This window comes from Ciona intestinalis, chromosome 7, assembly GCF_000224145.3.
Source record: "Ciona intestinalis chromosome 7, KH, whole genome shotgun sequence".
In the NCBI taxonomy this organism is placed as follows: Eukaryota; Metazoa; Chordata; class Ascidiacea; order Phlebobranchia; family Cionidae; genus Ciona; species Ciona intestinalis.
This window is the reverse complement of record NC_020172.2, coordinates 1,620,902-1,647,030: the sequence shown is the minus strand read 5'-3', so window position 1 is coordinate 1,647,030 and position 26,129 is coordinate 1,620,902. Positions and strand designations below refer to the sequence as shown.

At 33.7% G+C, this 26,129-nt stretch overlaps 6 protein-coding genes across 8 annotated transcripts; all 6 read left to right on the top strand.

Moving 5' to 3' along the window:
- Positions 1 to 1,008: 1,008 nt before the first annotated feature.
- LOC100183008 (AF4/FMR2 family member 4) lies at positions 1,009 to 11,715 on the top strand. 2 transcript variants are annotated; one of them, XM_002124660.4, is made up of 18 exons: positions 1,009 to 1,223; positions 1,585 to 1,716; positions 2,144 to 2,218; positions 2,822 to 3,001; positions 3,905 to 4,036; positions 5,099 to 5,147; positions 5,207 to 5,283; positions 5,687 to 5,784; positions 6,240 to 6,378; positions 6,738 to 6,802; positions 7,445 to 7,580; positions 7,899 to 8,065; positions 8,633 to 8,756; positions 9,092 to 9,220; positions 9,585 to 9,677; positions 9,949 to 10,026; positions 10,631 to 10,757; positions 11,166 to 11,715. In XM_002124660.4, the coding sequence occupies exons 1-18, from the start codon at positions 1,185 to 1,187 to the stop codon at positions 11,237 to 11,239; spliced, it is 1,914 nt and encodes a 637-aa protein (XP_002124696.1). In that variant the 5' UTR covers positions 1,009 to 1,184; the 3' UTR covers positions 11,240 to 11,715. The 2 variants fall into 2 exon arrangements, with proteins under 2 accessions (XP_002124696.1, XP_018668208.1); XM_018812663.2 differs by having other exon boundaries at positions 10,631 to 10,815.
- A 461-nt stretch (positions 11,716 to 12,176) lies between these two features.
- LOC113474385 lies at positions 12,177 to 15,509 on the top strand. Of its 2 annotated transcripts, XM_026835215.1 has the most exons (5): positions 12,181 to 12,615; positions 13,156 to 13,257; positions 14,091 to 14,268; positions 14,475 to 14,663; positions 14,733 to 15,509. In XM_026835215.1, exons 1-5 carry the CDS (start codon positions 12,598 to 12,600, stop codon positions 14,909 to 14,911), a joined length of 666 nt encoding a protein of 221 aa, XP_026691016.1. In that variant the 5' UTR covers positions 12,181 to 12,597; the 3' UTR covers positions 14,912 to 15,509. The 2 variants fall into 2 exon arrangements, with proteins under 2 accessions (XP_026691015.1, XP_026691016.1); XM_026835214.1 differs by having other exon boundaries at positions 12,177 to 12,615; positions 14,475 to 15,509.
- A 760-nt stretch (positions 15,510 to 16,269) lies between these two features.
- Positions 16,270 to 18,092, top strand: LOC113474364. Its single transcript, XM_026835101.1, has 5 exons — positions 16,270 to 16,406; positions 16,963 to 17,064; positions 17,327 to 17,507; positions 17,628 to 17,828; positions 17,896 to 18,092. The coding sequence occupies exons 1-5, from the start codon at positions 16,389 to 16,391 to the stop codon at positions 18,090 to 18,092; spliced, it is 699 nt and encodes a 232-aa protein (XP_026690902.1). The 5' UTR covers positions 16,270 to 16,388.
- Positions 18,093 to 18,659: 567 nt separating this feature from the next.
- Positions 18,660 to 19,723, top strand: LOC101243380 (iron-sulfur cluster assembly scaffold protein IscU-like). The gene is made up of 2 exons (XM_026835216.1): positions 18,660 to 19,301; positions 19,349 to 19,723. Exon 1 carries the CDS (start codon positions 18,757 to 18,759, stop codon positions 19,222 to 19,224), a length of 468 nt encoding a protein of 155 aa, XP_026691017.1. The 5' UTR covers positions 18,660 to 18,756; the 3' UTR covers positions 19,225 to 19,301; positions 19,349 to 19,723.
- Positions 19,720 to 20,742, top strand: LOC100178290 (tRNA wybutosine-synthesizing protein 5-like). Its single transcript, XM_002125584.5, has one exon. The coding sequence runs from the start codon at positions 19,752 to 19,754 to the stop codon at positions 20,694 to 20,696; it is 945 nt and encodes a 314-aa protein (XP_002125620.1). The 5' UTR covers positions 19,720 to 19,751; the 3' UTR covers positions 20,697 to 20,742.
- Positions 20,717 to 26,121, top strand: LOC100180654. The gene is made up of 11 exons (XM_002125535.5): positions 20,717 to 21,142; positions 21,581 to 21,714; positions 22,123 to 22,511; positions 22,619 to 22,772; positions 23,006 to 23,126; positions 23,647 to 23,806; positions 23,993 to 24,159; positions 24,606 to 24,793; positions 25,203 to 25,365; positions 25,458 to 25,690; positions 25,761 to 26,121. Exons 1-11 carry the CDS (start codon positions 20,825 to 20,827, stop codon positions 25,921 to 25,923), a joined length of 2,190 nt encoding a protein of 729 aa, XP_002125571.1. The 5' UTR covers positions 20,717 to 20,824; the 3' UTR covers positions 25,924 to 26,121.
- The last annotated feature ends 8 nt before the right edge of the window (positions 26,122 to 26,129 follow it).

Here is a 26,129-nt window from a genome sequence, read left to right as displayed (position 1 = left end):
CTTAAATCTCGTGTTTGCTTTACCTAAAATATTTTACTGACTTGTGCATTTTTATGCTCGCCCTCCGCAGATCGGCTATATCGTATGATAACTGGCAACGGCGGTTCTTTCTTATCACCTTTCTCATGGGAAACTAATACAAGGGAGTTTTAGTAGTTTGCTACAAATGCAACACTTGCAACCAAAGAGAGAGACATATTAGGGTAATAGCAATTCATAAATGGTAAACGTAATCTAGAAATTTGCACTTTATTTACAGACTAATTAAACATTTGTAACTGTCGATGCGATATACAGTAGGGTGGGGGAAGATGGGACACCTATTCATTCTATTCTCTCGTCCCATTCGGTGGTAAACAAAGAACATTCAAAGAATTATTAAACCGTATCCTCACGACTCCCACAGACCACTGTTAATTGTTTAAAATACGGTCAGGGCATTTGAATATTATGTGCTAAAGGTGTCCCATCTTCCGCCACCCTACTGTATGTCTGTAAATTTTCTGTTTAGTACCCATTTGGACAAGAAAAGAGAAAGAAGACATGTCCCATCTTGCCCCGCCCTAATATATCTTCGAAGTTCTGTTTCCAATTCGATGATTATGTGCATATAAACTTTGATTGTAGTCTATTTACATCAGTATCCGTTTGCGCGGGGTAATAGCAGTTTCGTATACAAGGTTTTTCTCACCTTTTGTGTCCGTATACGAGTTACCACATATGTAAGCTATGTAACTTAGTTGTTATTTTTTTTTAGGTGTGTATGCTGTATGACTGACTAATTAGACAAATAAAATACTGGGTTAGAGTAATTAGCAACGTCGAGCCTTGAAAGCCCTCTGGGCGAGAGGCAATCGAGCTAACCCATGCGCATGCGCACAATCGCACATGGCTCCGCCTTGGCGCTTTTGAATTGTAATATTTAATACGATTTCTATGGCAGAAATTTTCTTTTTTCGCAATCGGGCAAAGAAGCGAGAAACGAAAATAGTAAAGCGCCAAACAGAATGAAAAGATTGAATTTAAAACTGAGTAATCAAAAAGTGTCGAATGTTGTAAGAATTACGCAAAATATAGGTAATCAACTGTTATAATTATAGTCCTAGGTTAGGCCTGTAAAGGGTTTGTTATTAGTAAAGGTTAGGTTATACCGTTGCCCGATTTCATTCATGTAAACTCGTGAAATGCCAGGAAAAGTTGGTCTAGAACACGCCGCAAGATTGGTCAGTATTATTAGTGCTTTTGTAGTTTATAATGTCGTTTAGTATAGTAACCTTTCTTGTTAAATAAATAGTGCTTGTGAAGAATCCTCTCATTTGCTCAAGAATCCTCTTAACTACTCTAACCCCTATAACCACTAACCCCCTAACCATCAATCCCTAACCACCAACCTCTAACACTTAACACCAGCCTATTCTGCTATGTACCAGAGGATTCTTCACTGGTGCCAAATAACTTTCTGTAATAAAAGTTTACTTCTTAACAGAATCGATTCAAAGCATGCGATACATTACCCAAAAATGTTTTAATGGAAAGATAACTTATTTACAAAGCAATATTTTATTATTACAATCTGTATTTTAGGCTGCTCATCTGTCCATGCAGCGGGAGTTGGGAAAATATTGTGACGTTTGCATCTGTGTCGCTGAAAAAAGATTTCTTGCTCACAAATGCGTGTTGTCCGCCAATAGTTCGAAACTGGATGCACTTATATTGGTATGGGTTAATAAATAAGTTTATGGCTCATTATTTCAATAAAATCATGTGAATTACACAGGTTTTCATATTAAATTTCTAAAATAATTACATCCAAAACTTTTTTTACCGAACCAACACTTTATTAACCAGATAGCAATAGATAATATTTAAAACGTCACTTTAAGATGAGGAGCCATCACTTTTTATAAAGTAGCTTTGGTGAATTTCAAGTACTGTTTCATAAACATTTAAATATATATATAATATATGCAATATTATAAAAGTATTAGGACAATATTAGTATACTTTGTTCAACTAAACATGCTTGCACCTGCAGCAGACTGTATTGGATTCATACAGTCAAGAGCCGTTGAATCAATATTTGTGTTCTTTGTCGTTACATGATCTTTGATGTGTTCTTATTTCTGTCATGTTTTTTTATTAGGACGCAATTGGTAACAACAGCAACAGCCAAGATATAGAGATTGAAATACAAGGTGTTAGTCCTGTTGGTTTTGAAGTAAGTAATTGGAAAATATATCTTTATCTATACTTTATTCAGTATCTGTTAATGTAGGATTTGAACCGCGTTCACTTTTATGGATTATTTATGAATATTGATTTTAAAATGTGTTTTTATGATAAGTCTTGTATGAACAAAACAAAATATACATAAATATAATACTGAATTCTGCTGTTAAGTAACTGGAGTGTTAGACTATTCTGTTAAAATGTTATTTTTTTATACCAACAATCAACCAACGTTGTGCCTGCCAAACATGCCTTGCTGTATGGCATTTGGTAGATTAAACATTTTATATTGAAATTTGCGTTTTTACCAAAACGCCTTTTACTTGTATAAAAATATGTGGGATGATGTGTGAAAATATATATGTACCTTAAAATTTCCTGGTGTTTATTATAATTTATAGATCAATAAGCTGTTTTTGATTTTTAGGGCCGTTAGTTTAATTAGGCGGAATTCTGTCAATATTTTCTTATTAAAAAAGTTTTGGTGCCGTTGCTTTGATTTTTTTCTTGCATTGTTTTATTCCGGTATCATATTAAAAGCTGCAAATAAAGTGAATATTAACAAGACTTGATATTTTTTCTTTACATACAGAAATTGCTTGAATATTTTTATGTTGGAGAAATGAACCTGGAACCGCATACCGTGATGCCAGTGTGGATGACTGCTGCTTACCTTGAACTACCGGATGTGGTGTCAAAATGTAATGATTACTGTCAGAGATCGGTGACTTGTGTCTCATCCAATCAACCTCCCACAGAAGAAACTGTCAAGGTAAGTTTAGATTTCTATTTTTATCTCTAACACTGATTCTGAGATTAAGATCAGGATTTTCTTGATTTGTAGAAATTTGTATGTTTGAAATTTTTTTTTTTTTTATATAAATGTCGTGTAACTGTACATATATATATATAAAGTAAAAAGCAAATAATGACAATTGGGCAATTTATTTAGTATAGGTCATTTGTTTGTAATAGCATATTAACTTTTTCTGTTTTGCAACCCTCTGTATGCATAGCAATACCGGTGCGTTGGTATAGTTATTAGAATATAGGCAACATGCTGTACCTATTGTTTGTTAATTTCCACTTTTGTTGAGTTCAATTTACTCCGATGTTTCCCGTCACTGACAGACAAAGTTGAGCATGAAGTAGGAAGTATCCACACACTATCAATATAAACAAAAATTCCTATTAACAACAGTGACTGGGGAATCAAATCATCAATATGTTATTTAAAAATGAATAAATGTCACTATGTTTATATAGAGACTAGTTGCACTCACATCCCTGTTTTTAAGTTTTAATCAATGCAATATATTAACAGCTGTCAGCATATAATATGTATTGGTTGTTACACAAAATAAATGTTGCATGCTCAATTATTTAATTGGGGGTCCATACAACACTCTCACCAGACTAGATGCTTCGCTGCAACAGAAAGAGTACAAATATTAAACCCACCATGATCACTTTGTTTTTATACAGACTTTTGGTTATACTTAATAAAAAAACAAGTATAATATTATTATTATATATATATACATATAATTTGCATTTTTAATGTATTCAAATATAAAACAAGAATAATATTTGAAAGTATTACCATTTGCTTATGTGTCATTTACTTTCTATCACAAACCCCCTGCTTTAAAACCACCAATACATTTTCATCCAGACATCTGACATGAACAACAACAGCAGTGGTGGGATGGAACAAGGCATGGCTACATTAAGTCCACCAAACCCTTGTATTTCACCAACAGCTCAGGTCTCTGCTTCTCCAAAACCAGGATCTACACAGCACGAGGTATATATATATATGTATATTTATTTTCAATGTTTAGGCCTGAAAATGTTTAGGCCTATGCAAAGCACAGAAAGCAGAAACTCTTATCAATTAAAATAATGATTGTTATCAGTTAACAATTACAAACGCTGTCCCAGGGGATATTATACTTCGTATTTATCTTTTTTTTATCACTCAGCGCTTAACACATCTTAAACCTGATTTCTCCTTTCAAATCAAGTACTTACCCATTGAATTTATGACTAAATGATTGCATTTCTTATGCTTTTGCATGAATACGGCCAATGTGTCATCATATATATGTATGGTTTTACTATAAATAGCTAGCATTATCGGTTTCTGAACGAAATAGCAATCTGATTAAGAGTAATAGGAATTCTGATGATGATATTGATATTAGACATTAGTGCAGTGGTTCCCAAACTTTTTTTTCACCCGGCGCCACTTGAGCTATTCAAAATGTTTGCGGCGCACTTAGCCAAAGGTCTTAGAAATAAAAACGCATTTTTACAGTTTTATCGTGTATTTTAAGATTAGGCTCGTTTAAGCATATGAAACTTAAGCATATGAAAAGTGTTGTACCACAGTCTGGACATGATTATTGCAATCCGAAAGAAATAATTGGCATTGTTACGTAATATACAAATCTACTGTACAGATAGAAATGCGAAAACAAACTTTTTAAATTTTATTATTGAACAAACACGTTGGATTTTTATATAAAACAACAATTTATATTGCAATAAAATATTAATACAAATCAATTATCTCGACCATGCTAAATTGGAAATGTTTCTGCAAATTTTCACGGCGCACTTGACGAGTTGCGTCGGCGCACTAGTGCGCCGCGGCGCCCACTTTGGGAACCGCGGCATTAGTGATTATATATCTTTGTTACACCATTAGTTGGACTCGATTTTTGTTTGCTGCATATAAAGAGGGTTTTGTGTATTCTGTTACCATGCAACAAGAATCCTTCAACAATATAAGTGTTTGACCAAAGTCGTTCACATTACATAATACATACCACACTTAAAAGTTAAAATATGTTATTTATTTTAGCAAGGACCGAAATACAGTCAGATGAACACAGTTTCAGCAACAACGAAAGGTAAGGATAAACATAACCACAAATGCCACCCGCATGTTGTAACATAACCAACATTACAGAAGATAGTCCAGGTGTTGAACAAATAGGAGTCCAACATAGCGGGAGTGCTTCCCAGAAAGTGGCTTCACATGAAGAGGTGGGTTTCCTCTGTTTTAGTAGTTACGGTGTTTAATACGCACATGACTATACTGTGGATCGGTGGTTCACAACTACCGGTCTGCATAGGTCTTTCGCCTCCTTAAAATGCACTAATTTTGCCAGCTTATTTTTTAACATGTAGTCCAATTATTGTAATATGTAGTCTATGCAAAAAGTTACATTACGTTATGCAACAGCAACTTTGTTAAACAAAATTATTACAATTAGTATATTATTCGTGATGATCTTTTGTTGCTGGTCCGTGACCCTTTTTAATTTATTACTGGTGCCCCAAAATATTGGTAATTTCTGCTGTACTGTAGATATATCTGAATGCTTGATAATATTTTCAAGCACTTTCTACTACTATTATATTTTAAAATAAGCTTACCTTTGTATAGAATGGCATAGCATGGACACCTTTGCAGAATGCCACAGGGGAAACATTCTCACAAAACAGTGGAAGTTCAAATAATATTCAGAATTATCAGCAATTCCAGTAAGTAACATGAAAGTAGCCACCTCTCGAAAACTAATTATTTATTTTATATAAAATTAAAATACCTACACTTTATTTAAAATGTTAATAAAAAAAATCTAAATATAAGTTTCAATAATTTAAGGGAAGCTTCATTTTAATATGAAGTCTAAGTACATACAAATGATACCATTTAATTGTGTGTATATAAAAAGAAAGTATAAATAGATATATATGTTTTTTTTGGGGGGGGGTGGGATTCCATTTTATGTAGTTGCAGTTTTGCATTAAAATTGAATTTCTCATGACATTAATGGCAACACTAAACATTCCTTTTCATATAAAATAAATACAATTAAAAACAGTAAAATGATATTGTTTGTGGTTTTTCATTGCATGTAATATATAGTTGCAGAACTTGCAGCTTTGCATTAAAATTAAATTATCGATGACATTAATGCGAACACAATCCTTAGTGCCAACACCACCCAGACGTGGAGTCAACCACAACAAACATGGGTGACCACCAGTTACCAGGATCAACCATTACAAGTACAGTTAGCATCTGACAGCAACCAACCTGCGCATACACCTAACAATCTAATTGTTATTAAAGTAAGAAAAAATGCATTTTAATTTTGTGGTGTGTAGGAAATTTATTTATATATTTAATGACATCAGTAGTTAACTTTTTTTCTTTTAAAAAAAAAATTTTTTGAATCAAACAAATTACTGCTGAAATGTAGAATTTAGGACGTATTTAATAGTTGTAAAGTTTAATTTAATATTAACAAAATAATTTGGTCATTAAGTTTGTTAAAATTTCTGTAAGCGGTGGTGTCACCAAGCCAAGATAATGAACTTGACTCTTATTTATAACTATTTACAACGTAGTGTAAGTACACGGGTGTTTACTCCATGGGATATTACACAAGTTATAAGTGCGTGGATATTTCATATTAACTTCTCCATAGGAAGGTAATGGTTCAACACCTGAAGATGGTGAGATACAGATACAAGCAAATGATGGAACATTTACGTATGTTTGTATTTTTATCCTTATCAATCATATGAAGCTTACATGATGACTCATGAACTCATCAGCTCATGATTCATGACCAAATAACTGCTTGTTGATGTATTTATCTCATATTTTTTTTACAATGTGACACTTAATGTACCTTTGGGTATATTGGGTTTATGTACAAGTACATCTTATTCCAATTTATGTCACAGCAAAATAATGAGTTCACTTTGTGCAATATCTCTGGCTGTGGCATATCATTAATAATAAATAATTAAAAGTATTATATAAAAAATAGATATATTAGCGAGTATTGCGACTATTAGTATTTTTCGAAAAGGCTAAAATACTGGATTAACCAATTGCCTAATCTTGTGCAGTTTGACCACATATACACCCATGTATGTGTACACGGCCATATTCTGCACGTTTGTTAAACATTTTTGGGTTGACATAGTTAAAATGCAGTTATACTCTAGTTTTCAAACATAGAGAACCTCATAAATTAATGTAATTATATTTTCATAGACACCTAACATCGGGTAAAAGGTCTTTTAAATCGGGATGCTAAAACATAGAATTTTACCCCTGACTCAAAAGTTAGGGTGACATACATATGCAACCACATTGTAAACTTAACTTATTCTTCCCCCACAGTGTGCCTTCATCAGGGACAAGTATGGTATATACACATCCAAGCAATATACAACATGCTTCAATAATAGATGTCAATAAACTGTCGGAGAATAACTGCATCGGAGATAAGGGGAATTGTGAGAACATTATGCTGCAGGTGAAAACATGTACCATATTGCCCCAAACTACATTGTACTAATTTTACTTTCTAATAGGCCTATGCAGCTTAATTTCCTAATAATATTGCCAGATAAATAATAGGTTTTAATGCAGATGTACCGAAGTTATTGATTTATGTAATTCCTTTTTAATTACAAAAAACTAAAGTGCTAAATATGGTGTTTAACCTGTTTCTTTCGCTGGTTTAATATTTTTAATAGGTTTAACTAAAAAAGTATTAAAATTTCAGATTTATGCAATTCTTGTTTAATTTAAAAAACAACTAAAAGGCTAAATATAATGTATGACATTTTAGGTTGAAAGGCTTCGAATTCAACATCAACAACTTCAACGTCTTCAACAACAACAACAAGCTCAACAGAATGCCGACGATCTTCAAAGAACAGGTCAACCACCATTGTTGATGAACTACTTACCACAACAACAACAACATGCAGATGAACCACCGAGAAAAAAATCAAAGTAAATTCCTGTCTGTATTTAATTTTTCGGTATAGTACAGTTAAACTGTTAGTATATATTTATCATGTGTTAAAGTGTTGTGTTTTGCAAGGGGTTTATGTATGAAAACTTTCTATACAATAAATAAGCCATGTGTGGTTTCCGTTTTTACCTACCAATGGTGTAAATATATAGGAATAATTTAACTGTATGGTAACGGTATGAATTACCACCAAGTCCAAGAGACAGTTAAATTTAAAGGAAAAAAATCGTTTTGCATTTGACATGTTTGTTCTTAAATTTAATGTATTATTTCTTGGTCTACAATATTGCATATGTGGCTTACCAATGTTGTAGTTTGAGATATATTTAAAATAATATAACTTTATGGTAATTTTCTAATATAGGTACATTTATACATACACTATACAAGTGTTGTTAGGTCTTAAAAAGATGAAAATCTTTACTTAATATATATTTTGTTGCATTAAAGAGAAAAAAAATCATATTTTCATACAAATCCTTACCCATCTACTATATATACATACAAGTACTGCAGGCAGTTATAACAGCATTGTGTTTTGATAGGAAGAAGAAATCTTCTCGGAGCAAATCTTCCGATACAGATTTGCCTTCAGACATGGAGATGCAGAATTACCAGCAATCTACCGTCACCCCACTTCCCATGCATACTCAACAAAACCAACAAATGGTATGTGTTTTTATTATTGTTACTATGTAGTATGTAAGTTTACCCAGGATTTATATGTGTTGTGTAAAGCATGCATAGAGCATGCGTGTATTTCTGTATTTATAATATTAATTTTGGATAAAAAGACAATTCAGTATATTTTCACAAAACAAACTCTTTGGCTAACTGTGATTAGTCACATATGATAAATAAATAACAGAAATATAACCTAAATTGAATCAATATCATAATTTAAAATAAAATCAGTCTAAAAAAGACCTCACAGAGCAAAATTACTCCACAAGACATCGTAGTTTTCTTTCCAAATGCCCTCACCTCACATTATTCTTACACAGGTGGTAAACAATGGTCTTTCTCTTGATCCTACCACGGGTTTACGAACTGTGAACCCACCTCCTGATTTTCGTATTGTAACTGAAGCTTACAGGAAGTCTCTATACATGAAACATTCAAGAATAAAAGAGGTGGTGTCGTATTAAACTTCTAGAAATTTCTAATACAGTTACAATTTTGTTTCCTTTTTTTCCTAATATCAAATCAATGAATATTTGTTGCAGTAATAAAGTAGGGCAAATAGGAGGTTTTGTCATATGAATATTTGAACTTGTATATTTTAAAACATGATAAGAATAAACATAGTACAAATAGTGCTAGAAAATCATGTCAAAATGCCAAAATGGAATTTATAGCATTGAGGAGACATTGCCATATTTTATGTCTGAACATTTCAAATAACATATTTGAACACGAAATACATACCAGTCACAATAAGATGCATTTTTTAAATATAACAAACATTAAAAATAGAAATAATATTTTCCATCACAGGAAAATCCAATCTCTGCAACTGGTACTGTGGCTGAATTACTACAGAGGGGAAAATCTCGTAAGAGGAAATCTACAGAACAGAATGCACTCAATGTAAGTGTCTTTTTCAACTTAATGCAAACTGTGTGTTTTAAAACTTAGAGTGGGATACAGAGGGAGCACTTGTTTTTTTAGGATAAGGCCAACTTATGTTTAAATGTAATATGTAAACCAGTTGTTGTTAAAAACAAAAATGTGCAAAGAAATATGCAAGAATTTGTTGGTTGGTTTTATATATTTCACAGACACTTTATTATGTTTTGTTTATTTATCATGCTTGTACATATCATATTTAGTAAAATAAGCAACTTATTCCAACATACAGAACACCATTCGTCTGATACTTGATATGCTTGAGATCGTGGATTCCAGCGATCCTAGGGTGGAAGATGCTTTGTTTCTGGTGGGTACATTTATTATTTAGCATAAGGAATATCGATAATTGTTTCATTATATAAATGAATGGGTAATAATACTTATTTTATCGTGATGGGAAACGACAGTCGCTATAACACATTTGTCTTGTTTGTGTTTGTATAACTTGTTCAACAGGCCGTTTTTCAACACTATGTTGGAAAAATGTTTGTTGAAGTGTCTTGACCACTGCTCACATTTAAAATAGGAATTAGGTTTCATGGCTCAAACCCACATGGTTTTATGTGTTTGCGTCCTTAGTCAAGATGCCTATCGGCTTCAACCCAGTAGTTCCTTATGGCTTGTTTAAACTTTAGGTGTTTTTTTTTAATAGTGTTTTTACAGCAATCATTTGTTGTTGATTTTCATCTTTCGGTGTTATATTTAATAGACGCTTGTACATGTTATCAAAGGTTGGAATACAATTCATGTTATGTTTTTTATATGGTACATTAGTACCTTAGGGCCTAGTTTTATTCTATATAACTAAGGCTCTACAGTGTGGTATGCTATAGTACCTGATATTTGAGCCACAGTTGACCATTAAAATTTCCCATTCAGTGTATCTTAACTTTGATAATATGGGATTCCAGATCATGGACAGATTTGTTTCATTGAGAGAAAACATCAACGACCCAACAGTTCGTAGAAGTTTGTTGGTGAAAGTGAGACATTCCATTCACTGTAAAAAATGGAGGGTCAAGCGTCAGATGCTGAAAGGTAGTGAAGATTAACACAATACATGCATGCTCACACCTCATGCTGTTTGTTTTAACAGGTGTGTCCCATACGGGAGTATATTTTTATCAATTTAGAATGTGTAGATGTTTAAAACGTGATCCTTTTGAAGCTTATGGTAGTTAAATAGGAAACTTACAATGTTTGTTAGAGATTTAAACATCTCGTACATACTTCCATGATGCATAGTAATAAATATCCCATCTTACCCCACCGTAGTATATGTGTTTTTAGAAAAATTTTCCTGTGGCAGTTTCTTTTTCACCCATGTGTAAAAAAACGCCTTTCCACGAGAGTTATATCCACTTTTTATGCAAATAAACAGCAAAAATGTCCCATTTTACCCCACAGTACTCCGTGTAAGCAAACTAAGCCATATTGTTAATGCAGAACAAGAACAAGGTGGCGCTGGTGTGGTTGTGAAGCTTCAACACGAGGAAGAGGAAGACAATCTACATGGGTGACCAACCAACCAACCAACCATATGTTGTTCATCATAATAATATTACTGATGGGCTCCATAGGACTGCCTTGAACTCTTTTTGTAACCAAGTTATATGATCCGTGTAACCGACCAAGTGCTAAATCGGTATATTGACCATTCTGTATTTGCGCGAACGTTTTTACGAAGTGCCGGTGCGTTTACTCGATTTTTTAAGTTGTTTTACACTCTGCACTATACCGGCATCTCATAGAAATTTTACGACGGCAAGCTCTAACGTAAAGCTAAAACATAACAGAATTTTTACAGCTTGTATTTTTACGATTTTCCTTTTATTGGTCATCTGTAAACGGTCCAGGTTCTGGAAAATGTTCGTTTTAAATTTTCGATGTTAATTTTTGCTCGTCTTGAACTTACTGCCCATGATGCTTTGTTTTTGTGCATAATCACGTTATTTTCATTTTTGCTCAATACATGTTCTCAACAACGCCGTAAAAATGTCACTATGCCAAAGATTTGTGCAAAGTTTGGCGCCTTGGCATAGTGCTAATTCATCGCATACCTCAAGCCCAAAGGACTCTAATACCCAGTGCCCCATTTTGGATTATCTAAATTATCAACCACAATTTAAAAAAAAATCTCAAAAAATAATCACTTACAAAGTTATCTCGTAAGTCGTAAGCGGACAGAAGTTAAAAACAGAACATCTGTGTTAAAACAACGATCGTTGCTGCCAATAAATAGGTTATATTTATGCATTCAACTACATTATGGTTAGTATGGTTATACACGTTCTCGAAAACGAGTAACTCAGCAAGTAATGCACCAAACTGTGTCTGTGGTAGCGTATTGAGACTGAATCGTACATTCTCTTTTATCTATATGATTATAAAACGTCCGATAACAGGTTAGTTAATGTTTGTAACGTTTGTAATTAATAAAAACAAAAGCGGTTACAATGATACAATAATGTTTTAAAAATTTAATAAAGACGAGCAATTACAAAATATAAGTTATATAATGAGAATTAACAAATTACGCGATTATGAAATCCAAACAGCACTCCCCGTAATTTCGATTAATTGCGTGTGGCCAAAACGATTTGCGTCATTACTGACAATTGACGCACCACAATTATTTCAATACGTTGGCTGACGGCGAAGCTCAACAGCGTAATTTAGTCTGTAACATCCTTAAGGACATGAAACGAACAGCTTTCTGAAAATACAAATTTAGAGCTAAGCACTTTATAAACTGATACAGCAGCAGTGTCACTTCACAGTTAGTTTGGCCTTCAGTAAGCAAGACTCGATCAGCAGTCAATAAATTTTATTTTCACCTATTTCGTATACAAGCACACTTACCGTAAGGTACAGCAAAATGAAGTGTATTTGCAAGGTAAGCTAAAGTTTTAAACAATAGTATTGCTTGAATTAAATGTAAATGTGTTTTTGCCAATAAGAAATTTAGGAGGAAAAGCCCTATTTGCCGTTGTTACTTTTTTATGTTGTTGAATAAATATAACTTATTTTATCCTCGCGTGGCCGGAAAACGACAGTCGTTATAGCACGTTTGTTCATACACTTTGCTGATAATTTAAACAACCTGTTAGTGACACTGGGTTGGAGCAATTGCCGTTAATAGTCTTGCCCAAGTACACATACGCCCACAATGGTAGCAGCGACGAACCTTGAATCCATTACCTCTGGGTTACAGGCAGGCGCGCTAACCACTTTGGCACCAGAGGTAACAACGGGTCATGGGAGTCGTGAGGATACAGTTTTACAATTCGTTGAATCTTCTTTGTTTACTACCAAATAGGACAAGAAAATAAAGTAAAATGGCGTTCCATCTTACCCCACACTACTGTATGATTATTCTACTATAAAATAAATAATCTATATTTACTTTTTAATCAGATAACTCGTTGTTTTGCAGTGCTCAACTCTTATTATTTGGTTTGGCTACCTTCCCACGATTTTGTATGCAATGTCTTTAAACCGGTATGCGTCGGTGCTTTCCCGGCAAGCAGATAGAACGGTAAGTGGTTTAGGTTTAGACTACATTATGTTTGATTAAGTACGAAGTGTGCTAATTATTTTTCGCGAGAGGTTAAAGCTTTGTTAAAGAATGGCAAATTTCATCTTTGTTTATCAAATCACAGCACCTTGCTTTTGTCAAATACGAAGTGGGCTAGTTTAATTAAAACTCTATTACAGAAAATCGGTTCAATCTTAATACGATTATCCCATTAGAGCTGGAATACACAATTCAAAACAATTGAAGCTGCCATAATCTACAAAACTAGATATATAACAGTTATACACCTTAGGTAGTATTTGACCACCACTTCTAGTAATCGTTGAAAGTTCGTGACCAAAATTAATTTCTCGATATTGGCTCGGCGCCAAATTATTCCACGCGGTATCGGTCGTTAAATTTCCTTCTCATAAAACTTCTTTAAACATGCGCTGTAATTATAATGTAATTAGTTCGAATCTAAAGGTTTATTCTGCAATTATGCCAGCAATTGGCCAAGTCTTTTAAACTTTTGAAAAAAAACCCCTGAGAATTTAAACAACGATTAATGGACACTCTTATAATGAATACAAAATTAATTAAACAGATTATATTGTGGGCGTTTGTGTCCTTGTGCAAAAGACTTGAGGTTAATGGCTCCCAACCAAGTGGTTATTTCTTATAAGGTCAAATTATAATCTATATGCAAAAAAACATGAAATTCAACTTTGCGACTGTCGTTTCCCGCCACGAAAGATAATTATAAGTTGCTTTCATTTAATAGCAGCCATTTTTAATCTCAAGTAGCATTTTTGTCTTGTAGTTTTTAAAACTGTAATATTTTGTGTTTACAGTATTACCCAACCCCGAAGTCTCTCTGCGACGTTGAACCATACAGGTCAACTAGGTCCTGCTACCTTTTACGAACCAATAAAAGACGATTGCGGTCACTGTCGGATAAATACTTGCGCTATGATTTCAACTACTGGAAGAGAGTGGAATCAACCGATATTGCAGTAACTTCCAGCCATGGTAAGTTACAATACATGCAACTTAACGTTATGCGCACCTCTCCCGTTTGACTAAAATGTCTATCGTTATATTTACTGTATAAAACTTAGCAGCAAACTTTGCAATTAGCCGATAATACAATCCATAAAGTGCCAAGAAGCCAAGACTGTTCATGGGTTGTTTAAGTGATGTATTTTCGTAACGTCAACTGTTTCTGTTTTCTTTAGACTTGAACACAATCTTGCAAACTGGGACGAACAGCAGCAGGAAAAAAAGATCGATTGAAGCAAAAAGACGACAAAAAAGAAACACAGTCACTTACAATCCATGTTCGAACGAAATTGCTGCCCGTACTACCATGTTTTACGGAAGAGATGCCAACACTGGTGAAGTACTTGAGATTCTACAGAATCCAGGTGAGAAAAGGAACAAATATAGAGCAGATCTTGTTAACCGAGCATTATTAACCAAACCCTTATTCACAGACCGGAGATTGTACCAAACATTTTTTACTCATTCCTGCAGCGTACCTCGGTATTTCTGGATGGTTTGTGAGGTTCATTACGTCATCTATCTTGCAGCGGTGTTCAAACCTAATTCAGACACCGTTCATGTGAGACCAGTCAAAATCCCTACCAGTTGTGCGTTACGAGCGATAAGATGATAAACCACGGGCTCAGAAATGCTTCACCTTTCTTCCTGCAGCACAAGTTGTCACCTACCCTGATACGAGGCAGCGTTTTTGACAATATTTTTCATGCATGACCAAATATTCTATTGCCGAAAGTCAACATTCAAAAGAAAAGTTGATTGTGCACTCGCATGGTACCAATTTTGGCACCAACCTTAGATGCCTGGGGTTCGGCCACAGGAATTTGCCAGTTTTTAACATAACATTTGCTCTATGGCGTGGCGCCCTCTATAGCAAACAGGCAACAGTATTAAGTTCTTTAACTCTACAGAAAGTCAAAGCTATCATTCCACCGTTTTGTGTTTTGGTAGTTATCAGCTATACTTTCTGTGATCATTTTAGAATCGTTTTAGCAAATTTACAACTAACACTTTACAACGAAACTTTATTTAAGCTGACAGTGGTGTAACGAATACTATAATTAGATCATTTAGATGATTTAAATATTTAGCTGCTTTATTTATATTCGACATGCATTTTTCCACAAGTAAACTGGAAAATACGCTGCAAGGAAATTTTCTCTTTTTTACGTTTTTTTCGACATACTTTAAATAAACGAAAACCCAAAAGATATGGTTGGTTTTAAAATATTTCTTGCCGACCTTTTTCAGAACGTTGGATGAAATTCAACTCGTAGTTTAAAGTCACTTTTTTGAGTTTTTGAGCTGGTTTACAGATCGTCCCCTTTAAAAATACGCAACGAGGAGATTTCCGAAAAATGCAAATGTAGAGCAGAGTAGTTTATAAACTGATACAGCAGCACTGCGATCATATATGAGTAGCCTACAACTTGCGAGGGAGCCAGGAAGTCACAGAAACGTTTATTAGTAAGAAAGACGTTTATTTAGTAAGAGTGAACAATTAACAGCTACACAAATCGTAGTGTATAAAAATCTCTTTAATATTAGGAACCTGTTAACACTGAAACTGTGAAGGGGATACTATAATCGATATCTTTTGGCTTCGTTTAGGTTACAGCGCAAGTATAAACATAAAGGTGTATAATACTAACCTTTATAAATCTCTCTTAATAACCATACAATATTAATGCCAATGAGCCAGCAACGAATCCGGGCCATTTCAGTTACTTTTCCTAGACGCTAACCGCTATATTACCTGAATACCACTACCGCGTATCTTTGAAACAGCGATTAAATTGTGTACTAAATATAGGCGTAAGACTGTGAGATGAATGTACACGACGATTGCACAACGAAATCAAAATATAATTTCGTTTAAGCGGGGGCGCGTTCTCATGATACCTTATTATAGTAAATTTACAATCCAACACACAGTTCCGGAATTGTATAATGCGTTTTTGCATATCTCCTTCATTAATCATTTTACAGTGTTAGGTGCTTATTCATTAGCGCGTTGCTCTCTTGTTTCTACTATTTCGTATAGACACAAACGAAATAGTTTTTTGATCTGACAATAAATAAGGAATAAAATGAAGTTTATGTGCAAGGTAAGCTGAAACATTAAAAACAACAGTCGTTAACATAAGTGTATATATACTGTTTTATACACCCGTGCCCGTTTATGGTCACATACACATGTGATTTTGTTGCTTGTGACTTTTCGTGCCTAATGAATGACAACTTAAACAACTATAAAAAGGTCACACGCCTACAATGGTAGCAGTGTTGAGCCACGAACCCATTTCCTTTGACCAGTTGTTATAGGCGCGCTAACCGGCACCATGCCACAGCGACGAGCTATATAGGCTATACGCGTATACTTATGCAAATTCCACTACGATTGTTTGCTGACTGCTATTAAAACAATTTTTACTTAGATTTATATTTGTATACTTATTTTGCATACTTGCATAATTGCTCCTTTGCATTGAGAGCTACTACTGCCCCCTTTTTAAAGTATACAAATAAGCTGTATTTACATTTTGCATAATTACTCGCGTATAGTAATCTATCATTTGCTATGCTTATCTATTTTGCATATTTACTTAACCGTATTGCAAAATATTGAGTATAGCGGTAACTTGGTAATACGTTGTCTTTCAGTGCTCAAATTTTATTATGTGGTTTGGCTACTTTCCCACGATTTTGTGCGCAATGTCTTTAAACCAGTATGCGTTGGTGCTTTCCCGGCAAGCAGATAGAACGGTGAGTGGTTAGGACTACATTATGTTTGATTAAGTATGAAATGTGCTAAATATGTTTACAGTTTTAAGGCTTGATGGCTCCACATTGTAGGCGTATGAGTTGTCCAAGTTGTCAGCCATACCGAACAAAACTATACGAAATATAAGTTTTACGTCTGACTTTGCCCCGCCATGCGAAGAAAAACTATTTTCATTCACCTATTATAGAGACTGGCATTATCGACTAAAAGCTTCTAAATGTTAAAAAACTCTTGTATCTACAGTATTACCAAACAATCCCGAAGTCTGTTTGCAAGATTAAACCATATAGATCAATTAAGTCCTGCCGCCTTTTGCGGACCAATCAAATTCTTTTGCGTTCACTGTCGGACAAATACATGCGCCATGATTTCAACTACTGGAAGAGAGTGGAATCAGCCGATGTTGCAGTAACTTCCAGTCATGGTAAGTTACAATACCATACGCGCAACATATATATGTATCTTAATAGCAAACTTAGCAGGGTTGTTGATGTGCTGCTTAATGTGTTTTTGTAATGTCAACCATTTTTTTTATTTTCACTAGACTTACGCAACATCGTTCGGCAGACTCAATTCGGGAAGGGGATAATAAGCAGGATAAAAAGATCAGCTGAAGTAAAAATCCGACAAAAAAGATCAAGCACAGTCACCTACAATCCATGTTCAGAGAGATTTTCTTCTCCTGTACCCGTACAAACCGGGAGAGACGCAAACACTGGTGAAGCACTTGAGATTTACCGTCCAAGTTAGTATACGAGTTAATTAACCAACAATATTAGTAACCGAAATTTTTTAACTAAAACTTGTTTCAGACCGGGGGTACCAAACATTTGCCATTCGTCCTTGCACTGCATCGGGGTATATGGGGTTGGTATGCGAGGTTACCTACGTTGTTTATTTCGAAGCGGTGACAAAAGCTAATTCAAACATCGTTCTTCATAGGCCAATAAAAATTCCTATCGATTGTGCTTTACGGGCGCCAAGACCACAAGCAGCCTCGCTGAGTTAACTGTAATTTTATTCCATATTTACTCTTTTTTGTGCCACTTGTTTATGTGTTATATACGGACCGCGTTTTTATATAACATTCTATTTTCGAAATCTTAATAATTCCTTTTTCGTTTCAATAGTTTTTTAACTGACGCACTTTCCCACACCTTTTATTCTATTGCGTGTTTTATCGTTGATTCCCTTTTCGTCGTTTAAATGATATGTTATTTTCTACTGTTGTGGAAGAGATAATCAAGTTATATTATAAAAATTGTCTTGAGGTTGTAAACGAATTACATTTATTCTTTATTCGTTAAAATTATTAAAACAGTTATCGCTAGATGGAGTTCAAGAGTTTAGATTTTTGATTCGTCACAAACAAACATGTCGTCACGTGGTAATCGTATTGACATGACTAAGCGTAATAATATGTCGTAATTAAATGTGTTTCATGCACTCTTGCAAAGTAGGCCACCATTATTAGGCGCAAGAACGATGGGGCGACGGCTGTTTAGTTTATATTAGAACGTTAAAAGCTTTGGCAAATTGTGTATTGTGGAAAATATATAGTTGGTAATAAAATTAAACAAAAGCGTTAAAAACAAAACTTTCTGCAGATTAGTTTTTTTAAAAGCAAAGTTATTATATAACAATTGAGTGTTTGTATTGTAACATAACAAGTCATGCATTCCCTGCGTCATATTGTTCAAAGAAGCATTGCTTCCAAGTTTGCTTCACCCACCACAAATGTAACAGCTTTCAGAGCTTACCATGAAAAAGTGATTGACCATTATGAAAACCCAAGAAATGTTGGGACACTTGATAAAAAGTCAAGTTCTGTTGGGACTGGGTTGGTTGGAGCACCAGCATGTGGTGATGTTATGAGGCTTCAAATTGAGGTGGATGATTCCGGAAAAATTGTTGACGCAAAGTTCAAAACCTTCGGATGTGGATCTGCAATCGCTTCGAGCTCACTGGCCACCGAGTGGATAAAAGGAAAGTCGGTCTCTGAGGCTGCGACCATCAAAAACACACAGATTGCAAAGGAACTGTCTCTACCACCTGTCAAGTTACACTGCTCCATGTTAGCAGAGGATGCCATCAAAGCCGCAATAAAGGATTACAAGATAAAGAGTGAATCGAAGAATTGAAACTTTTTATTATCTCTCATTTTTCATGTGTTAAATAAAAATGTAGATTTGTTTGCCTCAGTGTCTCTTTGTTTAACTACAGCACTCTTACAACAGTTTGCAAGATATTTGTTTAAACAAACATTTTACTTCTTGAATTAAATTAAACTTCCCATTTTATTGCATGCAAACTAAAATTGTGCGAATTTTTGTTTTTTTGAGGTTAGTTGTAAATCAATATTCCTGTTCTTATGCTTTGTCTTTTTTGAAAACATTTGTGTGTTTGCATTGGTCACGGTCAGCCATTCATTTTTCATTGTAATTTTTATTGCATTCTGTTTAGGTTTTTGGGACACATCTTGATATTTATAAACTAATAACACAAACCAGTCTATGTTTACATTCTTATGGTAGAATTAGACACAACATTGTTTATGAAATTTGTCAAATATTTGTCTTAGATCTTAAGTTCTGTGGTTTGGCTGGTGTGTTTTAATTTATTTCATTTTCTCCTTGTACAGTGACTTGGTATATGTTTTAAAGGAATAATGCAAAAATCGGTACAAGTTAATGTTGCATACAATGTGGACGAGTCTAATTTTGTTGAAAAAGTCCAAAGTAAAAGAAGACCATGTGTGTTAAAAGGATTAGATATTGGAGAATGTTCAACCAAGTGGACAGCTGAGTATTTATCCAATGTTGGGGGTAAAGTAGAGTGTGTTATACATGTGAGTGAAACACCCCAGATGGATTTTATCAATAAAAACTATCTCTACCGTAAACTACCTTTCAGTGAAGTTGTAAAAAGAGCAGCTGAAAGAAATCACACAGAATATTTTTTAACTAAAAATGAATATTATTATTTTCGTTCACTTGGCGAAAATGTGAGAAAAGATGCATCAAATATTACAGAACAATTCCAACAAATTAAAGACGATATTAGAATACCAGAGTTTTTCCCACCTCAGTCATTCTTCTCCAGTGTGTTTCGAATAGCATCTGCTGGGATGCAACTTTGGACTCACTACGATGTTATGGACAACTTACTCATACAAGTAAATGGCCGTAAGAGAGTTGTGTTATTTGCACCTTCAGATGCGCTGCATTTGTATCTCCAAGGTGATAAGTCTTTGGTGACAGATATTGATAACCCTGACATAAAAAAGTTTCCTAAATTTGTACAAGCCGTACGTTTTGAATGCGTTTTAGAAGCAGGGGATGTTTTATTTATTCCTGCTTTGTGGTTTCATAATGTTGTAGCTCTTGAGTTTGGGGTGGCAGTTAATGTATTCTGGAAAAATCTGCAATCTGAAATGTACGATAAAAAAGATCCATATGGAAACAAGGATCTCATACCAGCAGCACGTAGCATGGACATTTTAAACAGAGCTTTAAAAGTTCTGGACGAACTACCCGAAGATTATAAAGATTTTTACGCCAGGCGAATGGTGGCAAGAATACAAGAAAAATCTTTTAAAACTGAAAAGTTATAATTTCACTTCACTTTATATTAATTGTTGCACACATTTTCTATTTAGATCATGCTGCACATTATGCTGTTAAACATCAGGATAGTATAAGTTAAAATCATGTTTAAGTTTGTACGATAATTATTCTAAACATGGAAGTAACACCCGACTCATGGTCAGCAACATTTGGGGAATCCAAGCTGGAAAACCGAGTTGTCAGTCACCATGTAGTAGACTGGTCCGATTGTTACACTGTTGCTGTGGCAACTGGAAGGAGTGTTGTTATTTACTCGATGGGTTTGTATTCTGAAAGTCAGAAATTGGAGACAAGTTTTTCGGTTGAAAATATTCCAAGAAAGGCAAACGTTGTGAAACATGATGTTGGGATTGAAAGTTATTTAAGTGAATTTGAATCGCTGTGCAACCAATCTTCTAATGTTGCTGCATATCCTGATTACTCAATATATAAGGTACGGTAACAGTAGAAGAATTATCATAGCTTTAGAGGCCGCTTCTAGACGAAATCATACTACAAAAAATCCAAATCTGAATAAAATTCCAGGCCATTTGGCGTACTTTATCATAGGAGCTCCATTTTATAGTAGAAATACAACTGTAACAGATAACAGTGTTTATTGTTTTAAACTCATAATATATTTTATATATTTAAGTTATACTCTTTTTAACCAACAAAAAATTAAATATAAACTTGAGTGGAAAAATTCACTGGTGTAAATTTTGTTGAATCCATGAATATGCTGGGATCTGCATAGATATAGATTAGGTTTACATGGCACAATAATGGAATGTATTATCTTCTTGTTCATTTCTTCTTAGTTCATTCTGGCTCTAATTTTTTAGCTGGTACTATTAAAGAAAATTTCAAAAGTGATCAAATTTTTTTTCAGATTCAACTTGATCCTTTGCTCAGCCAAGCAACAGATAGCACGTACAATGAATACGACATGGTTAGATTTTCCCCAAGAATGTCCACAAAGTTCACCAATCATTGCTTCCTTGCCACCCTCACGCTTGATAACAGGTTATGTTTATTCCAGATCTATTTAAATTGTTATATCTTATATATAAGTGTTAACATTTGATAGATAATATTGTGGGGTAGGATGGAATACCAGAAGCTCTATCCCATATTTCCTAATTTTGTTACAATTAACAATGTTTTTTTACAGAGGATACAGACATATGATAAATAACTGTGTAAATATTCTTTGTTTACTACCAAGATGGGACAGAAACAACCCTGACCCATCTTACCCCACCCCACTATATAGGCAGTAATCTTACTTTATTAGGTTTATATCGATTTTTTTATGTTATTGTTAAAGATTAAATATAACCAAGCTTATCAAAATATCATCTATCTATGTACAATTGAGATTAATGGTTTATTCCACCTGTCACCACCATTCATTGAATGTTACATATCCAGGTGTGCGATTCTATACAAAGTTTCCACTGGTGCTGAAACAGAATGGAAAGAAATAATTTGTCCATCGGAACAGCTTCATGCCTATTTAAATGAAAACAAGCGGTATTTTCCTGGCTTTAAAATGGATTCTACTTTAACAAAGTTGGAAAAACTGATAGAGCAAAAATATGCTGCTTCAATTGCTTGCATGGACTGGTCTGATGTGTACACCAGGTTTGATGCTAATGATGAAACCAAGGAAGTTTATTTTGCGACATCAACCAGAGCTGGCTTTGTTGTTATATGGAGATGTGTTGTGCCTGATTTTGAAAAACCAAACTTGAACATTGTTTATGTCTTTCAGTGTAGCTATCGTGATATTGCAGAAATAAAGTGGTGCCGTTATGCAGGTAATTTTTCAGATATATCTATATATTTACCATCCAATTTTTTAGGCTATATTATGATTTAAATTTTTGGCGTTATTATATTTTATCAATATAATACATTTTTTTAGAGAGAAATAGAACCAAAACGAGTGACAACTGCTCATTATGTATTTCTTCATTGCAAGGCCAAATATCTGTATGTCGATTTAAAATTAAGGACGACAGTATAACTTTGAAGTTGGAACGGGAAATTTGGGGCGAAAAAGACAATCTAATAGCTAGGTAATTTTACTTTAAACTTTGAATAAAGACCAGGTTAAATATTGGACAAATTTATCTTAATTAAGGGTAAACCTTCTATCTTAATGCAATTTAAAAAAAATTGCTTTTAGAAATTAACCAATTTTAAAAGATTTTTTAATGGCAAAGAAATACAGTACTAATTACCAATAATTGCCTCTATATGGTCATCATTGGAATATTTCATGTAAATTATTTAGTTTTTTTTTTTCAAGGCACTTCCAGTTTATAGACATTGAGGTTGGGTGTTCAATGTTACTTGCTGCCAAATCCCAGATTCTCATTGCCATGAAACTTAATGCTAATTTAGAAGTTTGTGCTCAAGTAACTAACCTTGTAAGTATTTAGTTGGCAATTTTTGCAACTTTTTTGTGCTTATGCGCCAAAGGCCAAGGATAGTTGTTATAACACACCTTGTGCCTGCTTATGAGTTGCAACATATGTAACTCTGTGAATAATAAATTCTTGGTGGATTTTTTGTTGTTGTTATTTTTGTAATGAATGGCCGACTATTTTGCCCTATAAGGGGCCCAATGGGTTGCAGCAATTGTCAGTAAATGTCTTGCCTAAGGACACATATGGTAGCAAAGCTGCGAGCCCGTAAACTTTGTGCTAACTGTTAAATATTTCTTATATTGTTTCTTGTATTGCAAATGAAACTGCAGCTAATGTAGTTTATATGTAAACCAAATGTATAATGTTCAAGAGGGAAATCCTAATTTAGTTATAACCTGTTAAGATGTCCTGCCATGGGAACACAAACACTAATAAGTGAATGATCAATGATGCAGCATACTGCAGTTTACAATTGTAACAAAAAAACATAATTTGTTATTTTTACATTTATTCCAAACAGGATGCACACATCATGCCAATAACAGGCATGTCTGTTGTAAAACATGGCACAACCCACGGCTGGTATACATGCAGTGGTGATGGTACTATGGTCAAGTTAGATGTGGTTTTGGATGATGAGAATATTAAGTTAAATAAGGAAATCTTAGGCACTTCATCTGGTAAGAAAGTTGTATTAATTTGTACACTATTTATTTTGATAGATCTAAAGTATTGGTATTGGTTGTGAACTTAAAAAAATAAATGTTTTTTTAAACAAACAGTATATATTATATTAATACAATGACGTTGAACTTTTCCCCTAGTTTTTTGTATGTTACGTACTTTATTTTCGATATAATATTTAGACATCGGTGCATACAAAAGTATTTCCCCTTCCATGATGCATGGTATTGCTGTTTCACCAAACGCTGCATTCATTGCTGTTGTTACATCTAAACCAATCATCATTTCAAGCATACAAGTCAACAATGTTGCATTCCTGTCTTTTAAACGCAACAGCACACCATACAATGTAAGTGGCAGATAATAAGCAAATTAATTTTTTTTATTTATTTATTAGGTAATATGCATCTTCTTAAATGGACAATTCCCAGTATGTGTACTAACAACTATTATTTATATGCTGTGTATGAAAACATTACTTTTAAAACATAGTTCAGCCATTGTCTGGTATCGTGGAAAGCGCGCCTATGTGTAGCTTTAAAAAGTAATAATGTTTGCAGACAAATTTACATATATGGTAACTTGAAAGCTAGCGCGGGGTGAATTAATAAAACATATAATGTTACATAACCAATATTAATACTCTGCCACGCAAGAATAAACAATTTATTTTCAATGAAACATTTATTTTGTTAAAGCAACTGCACTTTGTAATGTGTTATGTGTTGTTTTGTAATATGCGTGTACTATTTATGTAATAATTGGTCAAAATAGTGATAGTTATATTTATCTCAGGCAGCCGTGACGTTGCAATCTGCCGCGTTTGAACAAAACAGCTTAAACGTGTGTTATCACTTCCTTGATGTCATTGAAATAATAAGACAACATTATTTTGTAAATCAAAATCTGGAAACAGTTCTTGAAGAATTTTTAACCATTGCACCAAATAACTATCAAGATGAAACTGTTAAATTACAACTCAGGTAACTATTTATTAATAATACGTTTTCGTAATTTTGTCTTGGATGTTGCAGTAATTAAAAAAGTGTAAAACCAAGTGAATAAAAACGTTGAGTCAGTTATCAACAAAATAACATTATAATAATATTATAATAATGATAGAAATATTAAAAATAACAACTTTTATTTGTCTCTTTGATTGTGGTAGGAAAGATTTAGAAATAATTTAAACGAAAAGACAGGATAGCCTATAGATATAAAGAAAAGGCAAAACATGTAATTTATCAATATGTTTACATTTGTAGTCATGTAAAAATGTAAATGTTATTTGATAATAGTTATTTGAGTAGGAGTATGCTTCAATTCCATTTTCGATAAAATGGGTATTCTTAAAATAATTGTTATATTACATTGCTACAACATTTTGTTCAGGTGGCATCTTCTACAGATAAAGTACTCGTATATCAATTCATGTCAAACACCTAGTCCTTATAGACAGAATGAGAATACAGATCCGAACACCAAGCTTCTGGAAGAGAAAATTAAAGAGGTTGAATTATTGCTTATCGTTAGTCAAATGCTCAAAGTAATCAAGGTAATAAATAAATAATTAAATTATTTTATTTAACTAATTGGTTTTATGTAACTTTTTGTAACTTTTAAAATATTTTAAATTTTCAATTTCAGCTCTGGTGTGAAAATGGTGTTCCATTAGATTCCATGGTTCCAGTTGTTCAGCTTGTTAAATGGTTGGAAAGCAATAAGTCAAAACTTAGCTTACAGAGCAGAAATGTTATCTACCAAGCTAAATCCCTGCCTGCATATCTCATGCTACCAACTTGCCCTGTTTGCTTGATTACTGGTCAAGACTTAGCCTTATGTTTGGATGGTTTGACATTTTTCTCTGAAGATGGTTCAAGGTAACTCGTATTTTTTATATTGCTCTGGAAATTTTTGCTTTTATTTATTTATGTATTGAGATTTTTGCAGGTGGCCAGCATGTTGTATTACGTTTAGTCCATTGCAAACCTACAAGAAACGAAAATCTTCATGTTCATCACTATTTGGAAAGAAATGCGAAATAAATGATCCTGAATGGATCAAAGAACTTCTGTCGATGGAGTGTTTGTTTTCTGGCACTCCGTTAATCTGATATACATGTGTTTTTATAATACACAATCATGTTTCTATTGTTCGTCATTCAAAATCAACACAATGGTTCAAGTGTAGAAAATTTATTCAAAAATTTTATTTCATCTTTTTGGTCTTGATAACTGTCTCAGTTTTGTTTTATTATAAACAGCTTTTGTTCAGAAGGCAGTGGAATTAAAAATTGTTTCTGTACGTTTTATTTTCGAA

What these genes read in the sequence shown, in the direction of transcription:
- LOC113474364 (XM_026835101.1), top strand. An exon ending in CCCGGCAAGCAGATAGAACG is followed by an intron (nt 17,065 to 17,326) that starts GTGAGTGGTTAG and finishes TTGTATCTACAG; the next exon opens with TATTACCAAACAATCCCGAA. An exon ending in TGCAGTAACTTCCAGTCATG is followed by an intron (nt 17,508 to 17,627) that starts GTAAGTTACAAT and finishes TATTTTCACTAG; the next exon opens with ACTTACGCAACATCGTTCGG.
- LOC101243380 (XM_026835216.1), top strand. Translation starts at nt 18,757, where the DNA reads ATGCATTCCCTGCGTCATATTGTTCAAAGAAGCATTGCTTCCAAGTTT.
- LOC113474385 (XM_026835214.1), top strand. An exon ending in CCCGGCAAGCAGATAGAACG is followed by an intron (nt 13,258 to 14,090) that starts GTAAGTGGTTTA and finishes TTGTGTTTACAG; the next exon opens with TATTACCCAACCCCGAAGTC. An exon ending in TGCAGTAACTTCCAGCCATG is followed by an intron (nt 14,269 to 14,474) that starts GTAAGTTACAAT and finishes TGTTTTCTTTAG; the next exon opens with ACTTGAACACAATCTTGCAA.
- LOC100183008 (XM_002124660.4), top strand. Translation starts at nt 1,185, where the DNA reads ATGCCAGGAAAAGTTGGTCTAGAACACGCCGCAAGATTG. An exon ending in TAGAACACGCCGCAAGATTG is followed by an intron (nt 1,224 to 1,584) that starts GTCAGTATTATT and finishes TCTGTATTTTAG; the next exon opens with GCTGCTCATCTGTCCATGCA. An exon ending in GTGAGAACATTATGCTGCAG is followed by an intron (nt 7,581 to 7,898) that starts GTGAAAACATGT and finishes ATGACATTTTAG; the next exon opens with GTTGAAAGGCTTCGAATTCA.
- LOC100178290 (XM_002125584.5), top strand. Translation starts at nt 19,752, where the DNA reads ATGCAAAAATCGGTACAAGTTAATGTTGCATACAATGTGGACGAGTCT.
- LOC100180654 (XM_002125535.5), top strand. Translation starts at nt 20,825, where the DNA reads ATGGAAGTAACACCCGACTCATGGTCAGCAACATTTGGGGAATCCAAG. An exon ending in ACCCTCACGCTTGATAACAG is followed by an intron (nt 21,715 to 22,122) that starts GTTATGTTTATT and finishes TTACATATCCAG; the next exon opens with GTGTGCGATTCTATACAAAG. An exon ending in AAAGACAATCTAATAGCTAG is followed by an intron (nt 22,773 to 23,005) that starts GTAATTTTACTT and finishes TTTTTTTTCAAG; the next exon opens with GCACTTCCAGTTTATAGACA.